The 16,961-nt window shown below is 45.0% G+C and overlaps 1 protein-coding gene and 1 long non-coding RNA gene across 5 annotated transcripts; one reads left to right on the plus strand and one right to left on the minus strand.

The window, feature by feature from the left end:
* Positions 1-214: 214 nt before the first annotated feature.
* LOC124708389 (probable 4-hydroxy-tetrahydrodipicolinate reductase 1, chloroplastic) lies at positions 215-8,691 on the minus strand. Its single transcript, XM_047240063.1, has 8 exons — positions 8,488-8,691; positions 3,683-3,920; positions 3,071-3,204; positions 2,927-3,001; positions 1,856-1,957; positions 755-864; positions 568-655; positions 215-468 (listed from the first exon to the last, which is right to left on the minus strand). Exons 1-8 carry the CDS (start codon positions 8,689-8,691, stop codon positions 400-402), a joined length of 1,020 nt encoding a protein of 339 aa, XP_047096019.1. The 3' UTR covers positions 215-399.
* LOC124708391 lies at positions 5,147-7,305 on the plus strand. Of its 4 annotated transcripts, none has more exons than XR_007005126.1 (4): positions 5,147-5,648; positions 5,734-5,858; positions 5,928-6,686; positions 6,787-7,305. It is a non-coding gene; the product is annotated as an uncharacterized LOC124708391 (long non-coding RNA). The 4 variants fall into 4 exon arrangements; XR_007005124.1 differs by having other exon boundaries at positions 5,928-6,153; positions 6,531-7,305; XR_007005125.1 differs by having other exon boundaries at positions 5,147-5,379; positions 5,523-5,648; positions 5,928-7,305.
* Positions 8,692-16,961: the final 8,270 nt, after the last annotated feature.

Consider the following 16,961-nt stretch of genomic DNA (forward strand, 5'->3'; position numbering starts at 1 on the left):
GTCCTCAGGTAGGTGAGAGGTTTCGAGAGATTTAACTATCTTTGAGTTTTCTTAGAATTTAGTTTTTGCTTTATTTGAACCTCTGGAGGTGATATTATTTCTACACTGATCCTGATCGTTCAAAAACTGTTTATACGATCATGTTGCATGCATTTGTCTTCCATCATTCACTGCCGCAATAACACTTAACTCTGGCCTCAAACAGAAGCCCGAGTTTGTCCAAATGTCTTTTTTTCCCACAACTAAAGAGTTGACAAGTTGTTTTCAACGAACCTAAGATAATTAGGACGCAAAACTGCTACAGCTCGGCAGTGACCTAATGTATTTTGCCGCAAAACAAGAGTTTATACAACACAATCACTGGGCTACACAAGTAATCTAACCCTAAAATAGCCCAATTCATCTCATGTTGCCCTCTCTCAGGACATCGATCATATCATATAATTTCTTGTTCGCCCTGTCCTGTATCTGCAGTAGCAAAACAAAACAGTCAACATCAATCTGCCTAGAGCAAGGCACTAAACAGAATATGTTTTCCTTCAAGCATCGCGTATAAACAATCCTGACCTTTTTACGGAGAAACATGGCAGCGTCAATAGTTCCCTCTGCATATATTGAACGGCCACATACATTGTGCTGGAACTCAAACGACACTCTGCAATAGCAAGAGTAATTAAGTCAATTCATCCCACTAGGCGAGTTTTCCCCAAAGTCAAAACAGAATCTAGCATCTTCTGAAAGGAAGAGAGCTTACGTCTCATCAGGTGAAGTGAGATGGTAATTGTGAAATGCATGCCCCGCAAGATGTTCTTCAGGGACACCGACGATGGCCATCTGCTCTTCGGGATCCCTAACCAAGTTTACCTACAAGAATGACAACAAACTAGTGTGAGAAAACCATGAAAAACAGCAGGCTCTCCACGTAAGTTGAGAAAGAAGGTTGCGCTCCATTAGTACTACTGGACGAAAACTGCAATTGACTAATTGAGATACTGTGGCAATCAAGACCTGACACAGGGGAGCTGGATTGTAGTTAACCTCAAGTTGACAACAAGGATTATGAGTCGCTGAGTCGCAACTTGTCGCTGGGGTACCGACCCACAGACTAGCCGTGACTAGCCTCGACTAGTGCTAAACTTGTCGACATGTAGTCGAGCTGTAACTACTAAAAAATACTGGGTAAATATGCTAGTAATAGTAGTATACTACAATATATTGATGGCATAGGGGAGTAGGGAGGAACCTGATACTGTGACAATTGCGTCCAGTGGGCAGGGCCTCCACTTCTGTGATGGCATAGGCGAGCTAGCGGCTGCCAGGTGAGAGGCGGCGCAAGGCGAAGGGCGGCCAGAGGAAAGGCAGCTAGGTGGGAGGGGTCTGTTTCAATTTGGAGGGGTAGGGTTTCATGATGGGCAGGCCTTTTCGTCCTGGCCCAGAACTAGTCGATCAACAACTTCAACTAGTCGTGTCACTCCAGGTTATCGACAGAGGTCATGACAGACCGACAAGTCGCGAAAAGTCGAGCGACTCGTAATCCTTGGCTGACAGACTAATATATGAACTAAATCAAACAAAAAGAAGGTAATTTAGCCACTTGGAAGTTAATGTGACATGAAGTTTGCATAAAGCACCAAGTCCGTAGGGAGGTTGCTAAATATGAATAATTCATGATTGAAATTTGCATTACACAGTGTTCCAACTGGGACACTATGAACGGTAATGGGTAAATAAGATCAAGTCTCCAACCAGATGATCTTGAAATGGCACTTAACGATGAAAATAAATTACAGCTAAAGCTTGATGAAAAGAAATCCAGGATGAAAATTTGATGACTTTTTAAGTTTTTTTATGGTACCTCGTTCATGTCGAATGAAACACCCAACTTCTGAAAGCAAGAGATTACAGCTTTGGCAGTTCCAGAAACATCCAATTTTGTCGCTTGATGAGACTCCATGACCTATGGAAGTGTGTTAATTTGAGATTTAAAAGGAGCCATGTGTAACAGCAATGATACAAATCTAAAAACAATGCAGGGATTCAGAAATGGAACATCAGTATTTGTATATGGAGGCAAATAAGAAAAACTCTAATTATCTAAGTTATTGGCTGAACATATTAGCCCATCATACATGACATTCTGCACTGAAAGAAGTAAAATAGATAACACTACATGCTTAATAACATTGTACTTATTGTTTGTGCTAAATCAAACCACCAATAACTATTTGTTTGCATCCCAACTTTTTGTGCCAAATACAACAGGTGATGGTCCAAGCACTGGCTCACATATTTATAAGAGTCATTTGCACCAAAATGAACCACAGACAAGTACTAGTTCTCATTTCAACTTCAGAATCCAACATGTGTTGGTCCAAACATGAATGAATTGCTGTCTCCGAAACAAATCTTCACAAAAGTAATGATTTGTGCCATTTCAGAACAACGATTGAATGTCTTGTGGCACAAGTTAGACAACACATATTTACCTATTTAGACAACCTGGTAAAATTAATATGAATGATATTATAGAATCATATGCAGAGGCAATGTAACATACCCCTGCTCCTCGTTCCAAATTTCCAGTGACAATCTATACAAGTAGCTACTTTCCATCTTTATTACTGTCACATGTCAGTTGATCAGCTCAAATTTTATTAGAATGGCTTTTTTTCCACTGCATTGGATTATACATATTTTAGTAATTGCTGCGTCAAATTAAACACCTCTGCATCATCACATGGGTCTTCAATAATCTAATCAAATTCAACTCCGCAAGTTAGTGGAACAACTAGGCATATTAATACAAGTAATTTACTGAGCCAATAATGAACACAACCTGTATCAGTCAAGCGCGGCACGAAATAAAGTTCAAAACAAATAATAAAAAAGGAAATCATAACTTTCCATCTTAAAGACCGAAGGATACCTCTAGTTTGTAACCTGCGAATGCACCAGGGAATTTCTCTGCCATGATTTCCATGGCAGCAAGAAAAGCAACAACCTAATAAGAAGTTCCAGTGTCAAAAGGGAAAGATCATGCACATTGACCAGGTGATGAAAATAACTCTACCTGTTTGCCCATTTGTGGGGATATCACAGCATAAACATTCGCATCCTGCACAGTTTTGTTCAACAGTTGCCTATCTCCACCCGTTGTGCCCATTACAAATGGCAAGCCAAGTTTGCAGTAAAGTTCAGCGTTGGCTGCATGCCAAGTTACTATCAATAGAAGCAAGAATATACAGCAAATAATCTACAAAAACTGAACATTAAAGCATTATGCAGAATTGCAGACAAATTGCTTGCCTAATCATAAACAAATAATCCCTCGGTTAGTAAATGACGCCCTTCAGGTTTCTTTTAGAGTGGCAAATAGAATATACCCATGACAACTTGACAAGGAACTAATGAGACATCTGGATAATGTTCTCTATGTTCTGGAAATTATTGACAATATCTGGGGATAATATGAATATGTTCCCTTGTATGTACAAGAAAGAAACTCAACCTCCAAGGAAATGTTCAATCGAAGTAACCAAGAAATTTGTCCAATAGGAAAGGATTATGTATAAGAACTCACAATTTTACAAATGGACTATAAACTTTATTGTTTGCCGCATCATATTTGTATCCAAGGGGATAAAACATTTAGCTGTCCAGTAGAAATGACTAATATGCTTACCATTAACAGCATCAGGCACAGTGTAGTCAACAACTATCATATCCGGGTAGTCCTTAACAATGGAACTGAGAATACGTTCACTTTCAGATAGATCATGAATATGGATATCTCTGTCACAAATGTTCAGCTTTCCATCAGGAACCTCCACTGCGCTGAATGACACGGGAACTAACTGAAGACCAGCAGATACAGCTGCTTCAGCAACAGCCTTCCCCATTTTGCCGGTGCAACTATTCACCTAAAAATATAAATATAGGTGTAATGATTCAACTGAGATTTACTGAACTACTGCAAGTAATTACCAATCTTAGGTTTAATCTCAATTTCATCCATTAAGGTAATGCTAAAGTTGGGCATGATATATGGATATTGAATATGAAAACAACAACAAAAGTTGAAACAGAAACCAAAAGTATGTAATGGCATCAATCAGCCATAGTAACTAAAACAAAACTAGTCACCGACCAGGTAACGCTTCCGTTTGTGGTTTCACTCATCCATCTTTAGATAGCTCTGTACTGTGAAATTAGTCTAATGGATGTTATTTGTACAGTATACACCACAGACAACTTCACTGGAGTGGTTAGGTCCTAAAGCCATGTTTTCATGTATGAATAACTCTTCAGCCTCTTGTTTGGAAAGTATTATTTGAGAGGGAAGGGGCTGACCAGCTTGATCAAGCTTGCCTATTATAAGATTCCACAAAGACCAGGCAGAAAGACCATATTTTCACTTGCTCAAAACAGCATATCTAGAGGCAATCCACTTGTATAAGTGGATCCAACTAAGCCTTGATTGTGGTTCTCTTTTTGTGGCTTTAACACAAGTCTCTTCCTGCCACTAACTGAATATGGCAGGTGAGATGTCACATTGTTAAGCAATCACAACTCTAGCAAAAATGGGTATTAATCCACGCATGCAAGTGTGATTTATAAATCACAAAATTCTAAAATGAATTTAAGATTTCAAGAGGACACATCCTATCCTTCTCTATTGGAGCCCAAAAAGCGTATGCAGTATCACTCTGTACAGGAATAAATAAACTGAACAGTTAACAATTCGTCACTCATTACCAACAATGTATCAATATGTATTCTGCTCTATGCCCAACTTAGAAGGATCACATTTGTCCGGTTCATGTATCGCTATAACCAAATACTACCAAGCAATCAGTTTAATTTCTATTCCATGGCTTCGACAAAAAAGAAGTAGTAACAATGTACAAAGCCTGGATGCCCGAACCGAAACAGCCCGTAAGCCGTAAGCACTAATTCTTAAAAAAGGTAAGGCCGTTGCGATCCAAGCATCCTCAGCGTTTGGACGGTGCTTTGCTTCGCCATGGGGCCCGTTGTCGGTGTATGGGCTGCCGTTCAGGTCTGGCCCGCTGCTGCATGGTCGACGCATGGTCTGTTTGGGTCTGCTCTATCCTTTCCGTCGGTGTGGGGCTGGGGGGGTTTGACTGGTCGACCGCGTTCTCGATTCTTGGTGAAGTTTCTTCTCTGGCTGCCGCTAGGTTTCCTCTCGAATCCGGCCGATCCTCTCTCTCCGCTGGCTGGTCTTGCCGGCTGCGGCGGATTTGCTCTCCAATCTGGCCGCTCCTCTCTCTTCGTCGGCGATCTGGGTATGGAGGGGTTGTTTCTTTGGCGGGATTTCTTCGCCGGTTCGTTCGGCCGGCGTGGCCTGCTGGTTTACCCGAGGTACCTTCATTCTTCTTGATTTTTTCCTCTTTCTCTTTCGGACGGCTCTGCGTTGATGGTCTATCTGCGTGCTGCTCTTTGTTCTTTGTACCTACTGTATTGTATAAGAAACGGCCGTGTTCTAATCGATTGTTGTTGTGGAGTCGACATACTGCTCGGAGGCGGCAGCGTTGGGATCCGTCTATCCGGCATGCTTCACAGTTGGGGGCATTGATTCCGGGCGGTGCTGGTGGTGGGTTGCTGGTTACTGCTCTTCCTCTTCACTGAAGGTTTGCGGGATTTCCCCTCTTTTTGTTTTTTTTCCCTTCGATTACTCAGATTGATTGCTTTGTCTAAAACTTTTGCAATTTACAGGTTCTCTTTTTTGTTCCTAGATGGCGGCTCTTCTGTTGCCAACACACACAAACGCCTCAGCAGCACCTACTTCATAAGTTGTTCATGTAGGGCCACTGGAGACTAAGCTCCCACCTGCACTTTTGGTAAATATTTCGGTTCATGAAATGTGCGAACCTCCGGCCAAATGCATCTAATACTCTTCACTTGTGCAGGACGAACTTGTGCCATTGCATCTAGGCATGCACCGGCAGAGGCAAATGGTGTAGAGGACCAGGGCTCATCAAGCAACAAGAATGCACGGTCGGGGCATGTGCTGACACAGCTCATTCACGTCACGACGAAGTTCTAGACCGGCGACATTCACCTCTACACGATGGATCCCGTGCCTCTGATCATGTTGCTGATCGCGCCCGACACACGGTCTTTTTCGTGGCAGGGGTAAACTCATGGATACTGCAGTTTACACCCTCGCTAATTTGAGTAATTTCAACCTTGACTGTCTTTTCTGCCTGAAATTGTTGTGCTAAATCTCCTTACCCGAAACCGTTTTAGCGTTAACCTATTCTGTTTAGATTTAGCTGACCATGCGTGCATTATGATGACTCTGTTTTGTTTACACATCTTCGGTTAGAAATAGAAATTTAGTTTTGAGTGAATAATTTGCTTAGCCTATGCTCCCTTCGTCTAGCTTACCTAGCAGTTCAGTTACTACTGTCTTACTGTCATCCTGCATGGCAAACAGTGACGCATTTCTGCTTTACTGGCCCCTTGGCTGATGCTCCCCGTGTGTCTGAAACTTTCTATCACAAATACAGGCTATGTATTCATGGTTCCTAGACCTGCCGTCAAGTTTGGGCATACACACGATTTGGAAAGAAAGAACGTAGGATTCTACTGAGGTTCTGTGCAACACATTTAGCTTGGCAACATGTGAGAAAATTGCACGATTGAATTTGAAACATTTGTCAAAGGTGAATGCAATTTTGATGTGGACATCAAGTGCAGCAGCACGAATTCGCCTCCTTGGTTCAACAACAGCTATTGACTGCATCTAATCACCATCTCTTGCAGGTCGATCATACAGTGTACCTATTGCGGCTGATTATCCTTCAGCACATTTGAGCCGCCCTTCAGTTGCCCATCAATTCCATCCATACCATCCGCCATAGCAATGGCCCTTCGAGGGGTATATCAGCATAGGGATACTGCCGGATGGTGTCAACTCCTAGACGTCAGCCGTCCCAAGGTTCTTCCATGGCGACCACATGCCCACCGAGTTTGCCGCTGTGGAGTGTGTATGGGAGAGCACACACAAGACTGTCAAAGTTGAGAATCATTCCCCAAACAACAGGTGGATCAGCTCTATGCAGCATCGTTGACTTACCAGCCACCCCACCAGGGCGTGGCAAGAAAAGGCGCAGCGTCAGTCCAACTATCTACAAATATTTAGAGGGAGGCTGCCTAGAATAACTAATTAGAAATAGAAAGAAAAATAAAATACTTTCTCTGATCCAAATTAACTGGCGCAGCGATATACTATGTATTATCAGCTCCCATTACACAAATTAAGTAATACTTTTTTTTGCCCAATACAATTGAGTGGTGAACTAATATTTTGTGTTTATTTGCATGTGAGTTTCTGAAATTGTTAGTACATGCTCTAAATGAATTTTAGTCACAAATTTTTTGTGGGAACTGAAATGTCAGTAATCTTCTTGATTAGCAGGTCATACAAATTTCATATGCATGTGTGTTAATGTATTCTGAGCTTCTCACTGGTCAGATCTGAAACAGGTGTAACCCAACCATTGTACCTTAAGCAGCTGTTAGTCTTGGTTTATACCTATGCACGCCCCATCCTTGGTTTGATATATCCCTGTCATGTGTTTGTGTTCTTCATTTTCCAACGTTTTATTGGTATTCCTTTTGCAGTTTATCTTGTTTCATCTATAATTTTTTAGGATAACCACGATTTTCCGCAGAAAAAGACAAGTAACATTCTAGCAGATTGCCGCACGTGGTGTTACTTAGGGATAGACGCGGATAGTGTTCAGTCCGTTGTTCACATGTTGCAGTTTTTTGCGAGATATCTGTTAACGATGGCAAGATTGTATGTGTAAGATGTTTAGGCTTATCTGTCCGTGAAACATATTGACCTTCAATTTTACCACAAATATTAGTTTGGTGTTAATTTCGTCAAGCAACACATCAGATAATGTAGACCGGGTGTAGTCTTAAACCTTTTATGTAATAAAGCTCTTTATTAAAAAAGAGATATTTGTAGCAGCTCTTCGTCTGGTACTGAACATGACAAAAGGCTATTTGAACAGCTAAAATTTCATTCAGGGGTGTGGTGAAGCGCCATAACATGTGAGACAAAGTGTGTGGTATATTCTTCTACAATCCAAACCTAATACACCACCGCGATAGCAGAAAAAACACACACGCCGCCCCATCACCCCGTTCTGTATCGATCTTTCATCACATATGCAAGCCATCTGAGAACGTGAGGCAGACGGCGCGGCGAAGCGCGCTGTCCATCTAGTGATTAAACTGAAGCAACAAAAGATAAGCTGCGCTACCACGCCACGATGCCCATCAATCATAGACCAGCCATTACCCATTCCCCTTCCATTTCAACTTCCCAATCGGAGATAATTCGAAAATTTCCATTACACGAATAAACCTAGATACGATAGATAAGAGACTAGTAGTAGAGACGGCTTAAATCTTAAATCCACAGCACCGATGAGCCTAAACATGCAAACGTACCAGTATCGGGAAAGAGAGCTGGCGAGGCGCGGCGCGGGCGGTCACAGGGCTCTGGCTAGCGACGGCGTTCTTCACCGAAAGCATGGCCGCTCGTGACCGCCGCGTTGGCGTCGCCGTGGCGATTGGAGCCCAGAATAGCTGGCGCGGGCGGGCCGAATGCCGCTGCAGCGCGGCGGCGGTGGCGGGGTGAGCGGCGGAGAGCATCTGCGATTCTGCGTGCGCTTCGGGGGAAGGTGGGCGTACAGGGCAGCAGAGAAACGGGGAAGAGAGTGGGCAAAGCTTTTGTCTAGGGTTTTAGCTGGCCGAATTTCGTGGGCCGGTCCTGGAAGCAGGCGCCCTTGGCCCGTCACTCCAAGCTACGGGCCGTGCACGTCAGGTGAGGCCCGTAGCCCGCGGCGCGGCACGGCACGGCCTGTTCATTTTTCTGAATTGTTTTTCTTTTTTCAAATAAATTGGCCCAAAAGATCAAAAGAGGTCCAGAAAGGACATAAAGAGGGAGGGCCTATTCTTCGGGAGCGCCTACCCATCGGGAAATCCTATTTGAAGCCCGTTGCGCCGGTTAGCGTGGAAACGCGTGTGTCGACTAACGCAACGGGCCAACCCACCTAGCTAGCGACGGGTAAGAGAACTTAGGGTTTAGGGTGGGTGGGCTGCAGGTCGGGGAGCTTGCTGGCGACAAGATCTTGGGGTTTCGGGAGGGGGTGCCGGCCAGGGTTGGGGGAGGGAGTTTAGAGGGAGGCCGGGGCGGCGGTAGACAGGCGGTGGGTTGTTGAAAGTGCATGGTGCCCCCATGTGTGATCTTGGTAATTGATGATAATCTCTATGGACTAATGTTTGCATTGAGTTATATTTGTAGGATTTGTCCATAGGCAATGCTTGAACCATATGTTGACTTCAAGGTTGCAATAATGAGAAATTGATGAAGAATATCAAGTGTCAATTATGTCTTGAAGATGGAGATGAAGTGAGTCCTCAAGTTTAACTTCAAGACATCAACATGATGAAGAATGACGAAATGAAGTATAAGTTCAAGATGAGCCATTCCGAAGAGATCATTTTCTTGAATCTTGACATCCATATGGTGATCATGGATATGTGAAGATGCGGCACGGCACGGCCTGTTCATTTTTTTAATTTTTTAATTTTTATTTCAAATAAACTGGCCGGAAAGATCGGAAGAGGCTTAGAAAGGACCCAAAAGAGGGAGGGCCTATTCTCCGGGAGTGCCTACCCATCGGGAAATCCTATTTGGCGCCCGTTGGGTCGGTTAGCGCAGAAAAGCGTGTGTCGACCGACGCAATGGGCCAACCCACCTAGCTAGCGACAGGGTAAGAGAACTTAGGGTCTAGGGTGGGTGGGGTGCAGGTCGGGGAGCTCGCCAGCGACAAGATCTTGGGGTTTCAGGAGGGGGTGCGGGGTGCCGGGCGGAGTTGGTGGAGGGGGGTTTAGAGGGAGGCCGGGGCAGCGGCGGACCGATGGTGGGCATTGGTGGACGGGGGCGGGGCGGGGAGGCTCGGCGATAACAGTGGCGGCAGCTGGCGGCCTGGCCGGCGGTGGCGGCAAGGGGGGCTAAAGTTGTGTTCTGTTCAATGGAGAAGATACGAAGGAAGAAGACGACTGTGTCGGTAGCTGGCTGTGGCCCAAGAGCGCTGTCTGCGTGCGCCCATGTGCTCGCGGACACAACAAGCCCTGTATAGGAGCTCCCCTACCCATCGCTAGTTAGCGTAGGTTTATACGCATCGCACGCATGCTCTAATCTAAGATGGGCTTGGCCCATTTTATATCAACGCACATACTGAAACGTACGCACACATCCACATGTGCGTCCTACTCTTTCCGTTCAAGCGAATGAAGGAACGCATGCACTTAACAAAATTTGAAATTGAAATTTGCTCACATTAACAAATTACTGAGATTTGAAACAGATTCGAAATTTTCTAGATTCAAAATTGCTCAGATTCGAAATTTGTAGATTAAAAATTTCTTACTTTAAAATTTGCTTGAATTTGAAATTTGCTTAACTTTGAAATTTCCTCGAATTTTTAAAAAATGAAAATTGAAATTCTTGTTCAAAAGGGTTCAGAATTTTCAAAAAAAACGATAAATGAAACAAAAAAACAGAAAACCGAAACCCGGCAAAAACCGAAGGAACCAGCAAAGAACCATAAAAAGAGAAAAAAAAATAAGAAAACCGGACCGGAAAGTTATAGAATCTTTCTAAGACCCGAAAAGACCAGGACACATGCGAATGGGCCGTGGTCCCGCACTGCAGCGATGAATAGGTTTTTCGGGTCCTCCCTGGCGCCCGCGCGCCAAGGTTCTTCCCTTAAGGGAGGCAATGTTGGGCCGAGTGCGCTTAGGTAAAGGTCCATCAGCGCGCTGTAAGACCAAGATGAATTCTCGGACAACGCTACTCCTTCTACGTTAACTACTGGGGAAGGCTTTCCTCAAAAAAAACCTACTGGGGAAGGCCGATATTTAAACTGCTCGCTAGCGTCTTAGCCACGCGAGGTGGGACTAAAAAAGAGAACCCGAACTAGGCTGCGTTCGCTGCCTAGGAGTGGGACGGACGTTGCTTCCGCAGGTTAGAGCATCTCCACTCGTCTCCCCGAGAAGCCCTCCACGAGCCGTTTTTTACATCCGGACGACGAAAAACGGCCCAGTCGCGCCCCCAGGTTCTCGTTTTCATCCGGATTTGGGCCTAAATTCATCCGGCGATCCCATGCCATCCCCGGTCCCCCGGGGAGCGCTCGGGGACTCCGGATGGAGCAAAACCAATCGCTCACGCCCACGTGTCTCCTCTTTCGTCCGGACTCCCCGGACCATCCTCTTTTTCCCCGAGAAACGCCGCTTGGGGAGCACACGACTGGAAATATACTGCCCCCAGGCCAAATTTTCGTCCAATCCGGACGAAAATTTCGCCGGATTTGGGCGTGGGGAGCGTCAACGACTGGGGATGCTCTTAGCAAGTCCCGCACTCCTGCTCGTTGGCTGCTGCTACCGTGTGCTGCTCACGCTCGCTGCTGGCTAGGTGGATCTTTGCATGAAATGAGAACATAGTTATAATATTTTACTGATTGGTCCGCTTTTTTCTCCACGCATAGCTAGCTCGCCACTACTTGTGTCACATTGATCGAAAAAAAACATGCATGTACAATGTACACATATGTAGAGAATAATACCCTAAAATTCCTATCTTTTAAATAAGCATAAATATGAAAAATGAGCATCAAAAAATTAATTTAGATAAACTTTGAAACCAAGATAAAAATATTTGAGGGGAAGAAAATAACTACTATACTAAACCTTAACAATTTCGATTTTTCTCCTAATTTTGATTTTTTTTCGGATTAACCATCTGTGTGACACGTAACCTTTTACTGCATCGTGACTTTTATGTGTGCAATTCAGGTGGTCTGTACGATTTTTCAGAGGTGGTGTGCTGCCCACACCTTTAATGTGTTTTCTCTCCTCGGGATCCGCTTGTGCTTCTGCTCTGGGTGGATGTACTTATTTATGGTGGTCCATATCCTTAATTACCGCACCACCGCTTTGAGCCGATCTAGAAAAATCTTTCCCCCACCAGACCACACGTCCCGCCCCACCTTACGGCCCCACATCACCGCTCGACACCGCTTGTTGCCGCAGCGGAGGGGATGCATATCATGGGGTAGCGACGTCCACCGGCGCGGCTCATCTTCATGGCCGTCGCGAGACTGGTGGCCGCTCGATTCCCTCCCGTAGCCTCCCGCGCCCGTGCCTCGCCGGCGCGGCTCGCCTTCGGCCCATCCCAACGGCAGGGCCAACGCCGCGGAGGTGGACGAGATGAAAGAGCCGACGGTGGCGGCGGGGAAGGCGTGACGGAGGGCAAGGCGAGCTGTTGTGCCGCGGGAGGCTCCTCCAGGCCGCCGCCGATAAGCGCGACGAGGCCCGTCGCAAAGAGGGCTGCGCCAGGCAGCCGTCAAATCCGCTGCCTTGCCGCCAGCGACTATGGGCCGTGAGGAAGAGTCGCGTCACGGGGAGGACTCCGCCACGCCGCCGTCGATGAGCTCGAGGAGATGGCGCGGCGCAGGAGGGCTGCACAAGGCCACGCCGCCGTCGACTCCACCACGCTGTGAAGAGTAGCGGTATTTTTCCGCGTGCGCCGAGGCGGGCGGCAAGATTATGTCATCAGTGGCCGCAACATGCTGAAGAATGTGCTCAAGACGGTGGAGGCGTCCGACGCGGTGGCCTCCTCCCTCTTGCCCCTCTTGGATCCGCAGCGAGCAGGTAAGTGCAGCCCGTGCGACCTCGCCTCCCAAGCGCACGGCTCGCCGCTCTACCTCGCCCCAGTGGCCGTCCTTCTTTTCTTTCAGATTCCCGTTCCAGAGATGGAACATCTCCCGTCACCGCTCCCTCTTCATGGTTATTGGATGATGCCCTGACTGAGTTCAGATGAATCAATTTGTAGCGGGGGGACTACTTTGCTTCTTTTTTCACGGTAGTACATATGCCTATTGTGTTCTCTTAATTTAACTTTTCTCATATTCTTTAACGGAATTGCTAGATCCCAGCTAGCTGGGATTTATGTTTTTTTTTTTTTTGAGCTAAAGCTGGGATTTATGTTAGCGCCTAGTCATGTGTTAGTCGGTTGTTTCGTATGTGTTTTAGGCCCGTTTAATTTTGGGTTGAGCGGCCCGCGGTGTACCTTGTTGGGCCTGGTTGTTTTGCTGGCCGTTGTGTGGGTTGGTTGGCAGTTTTTTTTTGTCGGTGCGGTTTGTGGGGCCCACATGTCGGTGTCTGTGTAGTTTGTATCTGTTGTGGCCGTAGCGTTATCGTCACATTCCCCTCTCCTCTCCTCGTTCCCCTTCTTCCTGTTCAAACGAAAGCTGCTGTGGCGGACGGGGCTAGGCGTGGCCGCTGTTGGAGAGGGGAGCGTCGCCGTCGGCGGCGGCGTTGGAAGGCGGTGAGCGTCGGCGGCGGTGAGCGTCCGCGGCGGCGTTGGAGGGCGGTTAGCGTCGCCGCGGGCGTTGGAGGGCGGTGAGCGTCGCCGCGGTCGTTGGAGGGCGGTGAGCGTCGCCTCCTGCGTTGGAGGGCGGTGAGCGTCGCCGCGGTCGTTGGAGGGCGGTGAGCGTCGCCTCCTGTGTTGGAGGGCGGTGAGCGTCGCCTCCTGCGTTGGGGATCATCATTTCGCCGGCGTAGGGCAGAATCCGGCGTAGTCCTTCTCGGTCTGATTTAATCGAACCGGCAAGGTAGATTTCTCAATTTCTCAAGCATCTTCCTATAGGATTTTGTCGATTCTAGTTGTTCTTCGAGCAGTAAGAGAGGCTCATGGACAGATCCCGCTACTTATGCACTCGTTTTGGTCTCCAGTGTGATATACACTAGATGATTTTAGGTTTTCATGTTGTGTAGGCTCTTTTGATTTATTTTTGTTTACTGTTTGTTTCTAGGTAGTACTCAGATCGTTGTAAGATTTTGTTCCAAACAAGATATTTGTGGTTATTTGGTACCATTAGGCATTCCTCTATTTCTGTTTCTGGCATGAAAACCTAGGTGGTAATTTGTTGTGTTTCATTTTGTGTATATGTTAACGATGTTGCTTCAGCTTAGAATCAAGGATTAACATAAAGAATTGGTACTGTTAGTCTTTTTTTGGAATCAAATAGTTTGACTGTGCGGTAAGGGTCAATTTTACTCTGTGAGGTTTCAGTTGTAGTGCTCATTGTGACACTCAGTTGTTCGCTAAATGATGATCCTTACTACTGATTTTTCAAATGGATTACAATTGTAATGGAGTGCCTATTTTTAGGATCTTATTTTTCGTATTGATTTTATTTTGCTAAATGTTTCTCAAGTTATGTGCTTCCTTTTTTGCAAACAGAGCATACCAAGAACAAAGTCACTGGCCTTGGATGCTGATTTACAAATGGATTTTGCTTCTGATGGATATTATACCGATGATGCAGCTAGTGAAAAAATTTCAGGATATGATAACAATCAGTACCAATACTTGACTGAAGATGATTTGTCTCAGGAGATTATAAGGCTGGTATGTTTTATTTCTTCCTTTTGTTCTTGGTTTGCTCTGTTTGCAAATGAAATTAAGTGGGTGACATCTATTACTAGGTGTTTGATTATGTTTAAACTTTTCTGTTGTAGATAGTAAATAGTGTTCAAAAGAAAGAGAGGCGTAACAGTGCTAGGAAGCAGAAGAGAAAGGTAACTATTTTGGATCCACCTCTGATTGTCTTTGGCAATTATTATGCTGCTGCATCTTATTTCTGTTCTTATCACTTGATTAGTGTTTACTGTTCTATTCCTCAATCATTGTGATGTCTGTTAACATCTTATACGAAACTGCTGTGATTGGAAATTTAGCGGTTTTGCATACTCAGTGTGATAAACCGTCTTATTCATTCCTAATCACTAGCATGTGTTTTCTCGTATTTTCTGACTAGACAGCCGTGAGCATAGAGCTTCTAATGCAATACTGGAGCGTGTAGTTACAGCTGTTTAACCAAATGTGGTTTGTGACATCCTGAGTTACATAGATTTTTTTAAGCAAATGTTCAAGCAATGGTTGGTTAATTATCACAGATTTTTTAAGTGCAATCCTGAGTTAGATACTGTTTGTTTAAATGCCTTTGTAGTTTGATAATTTCCATGTTGAAATGCTTACTTTTGTGCTGACGAGATGCCTGTTGATATAGGAGTAATAGTTGGTTTTGACCGTTATATCTTGCTGGCTGAAGCCACTTCCATTCTCATTGATACTTACTTGTTAGGCATTGGTTGTTCTACCTAATAACAGGGTCACCTTTTAGTTGCATCGTTGTTGCTAGTAGTCAGTGACTTTTAGTTGTAGCTCTGTTACTATTTTTCGAGAAAACACAAAGGACTATTTTTGCCGTGTGTCCATCATGAGTTTAGGGATGCGTCGTCCTACGGTGGCCTGCAGGACATGTGTAGCCAGGATAGTATCTCAATGCAAATCTGCTGTTTGTCTTGTGTTTTTATTGAAGCCATTTTATTGTTCTATCAATTTCTTATTCTCTGTTGTTACTATTTTTGGTAGAGGTCAAATATAGCTATATCTGAAGTAAATGGGAGTGAAGCTGATAATGAATCGAAAGCTTAAAGCCGATGCAGTGTGAAATACTTGCATAAAGTGCTGAAGAAAGTTCATTCTAATACTCGCTATGTGGATCTTGTGAATTGGATGGGTTTCAGTGAGGTGCTTCATCTTGATGATTGCTGTATTCCGAGGTCATTTGTGCAGTGGATTGCTAATAATGTCTTGCCTGATGAAGAAGTTATTCAACTTGGCTCCAAATCTATCAAATTGTCTCCTCAGTCAGTGTCAGATACTTTTGGAACTCCTGCTGGTGATTTGGCTGTTGACAGTGATGAAGAATTAGGAAAAGCAGCATTTCTTGCTCTATTCGGCCTTATTGATGTCCCTCCTATAAGATTCTTTGGTGAGAAAATTATGTCTGATGTAGTTCTGCCTGATGATGTTCAGCCCCGGCCCTATGTATTTTGGTGCCCTTGGGCGACGTAAGAAAAAGGGCCCTTTCAAAACGATATGTAGTATAACTAGAGATATATATATATATATATATATATATATATATATATATAAACTCTTAGTTTGTTCGCATATTACAGTAAAAATAATTATAAAATGGCAGCAAAATATAAAATGCATTTTGTACTAGTTTCGTTACCTCAAATAAAGACCAAATTACCATGAGTACTTCGACAATTATGCTTCAATGCTTCTCCAAAAAGCTTCTCCGCGCATTTCTCGATGCAAAATCATTGATAATTGTTTCAAGATCAATGTTTTCCAAGATATCCTTCTCAATACAACATGTAGCCAAGCCATTCAATCTATCTTGTAACATAGTTGACCTCAAACAATTTTTTAGCAGCTTCAGTTTAGAGAAACAAATTCTCTTCTTCTTTTTCGCAGCACCAGACAATTGTTTTGGCGGCATTGTAACACCTATAGTGATGAATGAATTTACATCAAATTAAAACCCTAAAAATAGTTCTGGATTAGAAGAAAGAATTAGCCGGGAATCAGTCAAGGACTTACAAAGAGGTCGGACGGGCCGGGCGAGGCGAACGCCGGGAAGAGATCGGCCGAGCGGCCGGGAAGAGTCGAAGAGATCGGCGACGGTGAGGCGACTGGCGAGGCGACTGGGCGAGACGCTGTGCGCTGATCGATACGGCGACCGGGAAGGCGGCGAGTCGCTGATCGGTACGATTCACGTATCGAGCCGAACGCAGCGTAAGTACGATTCGCGCTGATCGGAACGATTCATGTATTCACGTCCCTGATTTCCTTCGGCAATGGGCCTGCTGACCAAAAAAAAATTCAGCCCATATAGTGTAGAAATAAAGCCTCCATCTTGGCCCCCCCCCCCAGGCATGGGCCCTTGGCGAGCGCCCAAGCCTGCCAAGGGTCAGGGCCGGCCCTGATGATG

The sequence above is a fragment of the Lolium rigidum genome, chromosome 4, assembly GCF_022539505.1.
Source record: "Lolium rigidum isolate FL_2022 chromosome 4, APGP_CSIRO_Lrig_0.1, whole genome shotgun sequence".
In the NCBI taxonomy this organism is placed as follows: Eukaryota; Viridiplantae; Streptophyta; class Magnoliopsida; order Poales; family Poaceae; genus Lolium; species Lolium rigidum.

What these genes read in the sequence shown, in the direction of transcription:
- LOC124708389 (XM_047240063.1), bottom strand. Translation starts at nt 8,691, where the DNA reads ATGCTCTCCGCCGCTCACCCCGCCACCGCCGCCGCGCTGCAGCGGCAT. An exon ending in TTTCATTCGACATGAACGAG is followed by an intron (nt 865 to 1,855) that starts GTACCATAAAAA and finishes TCATTCTTGTAG; the next exon opens with GTAAACTTGGTTAGGGATCC. An exon ending in CCATGTTTCTCCGTAAAAAG is followed by an intron (nt 469 to 567) that starts GTCAGGATTGTT and finishes TTGCTACTGCAG; the next exon opens with ATACAGGACAGGGCGAACAA.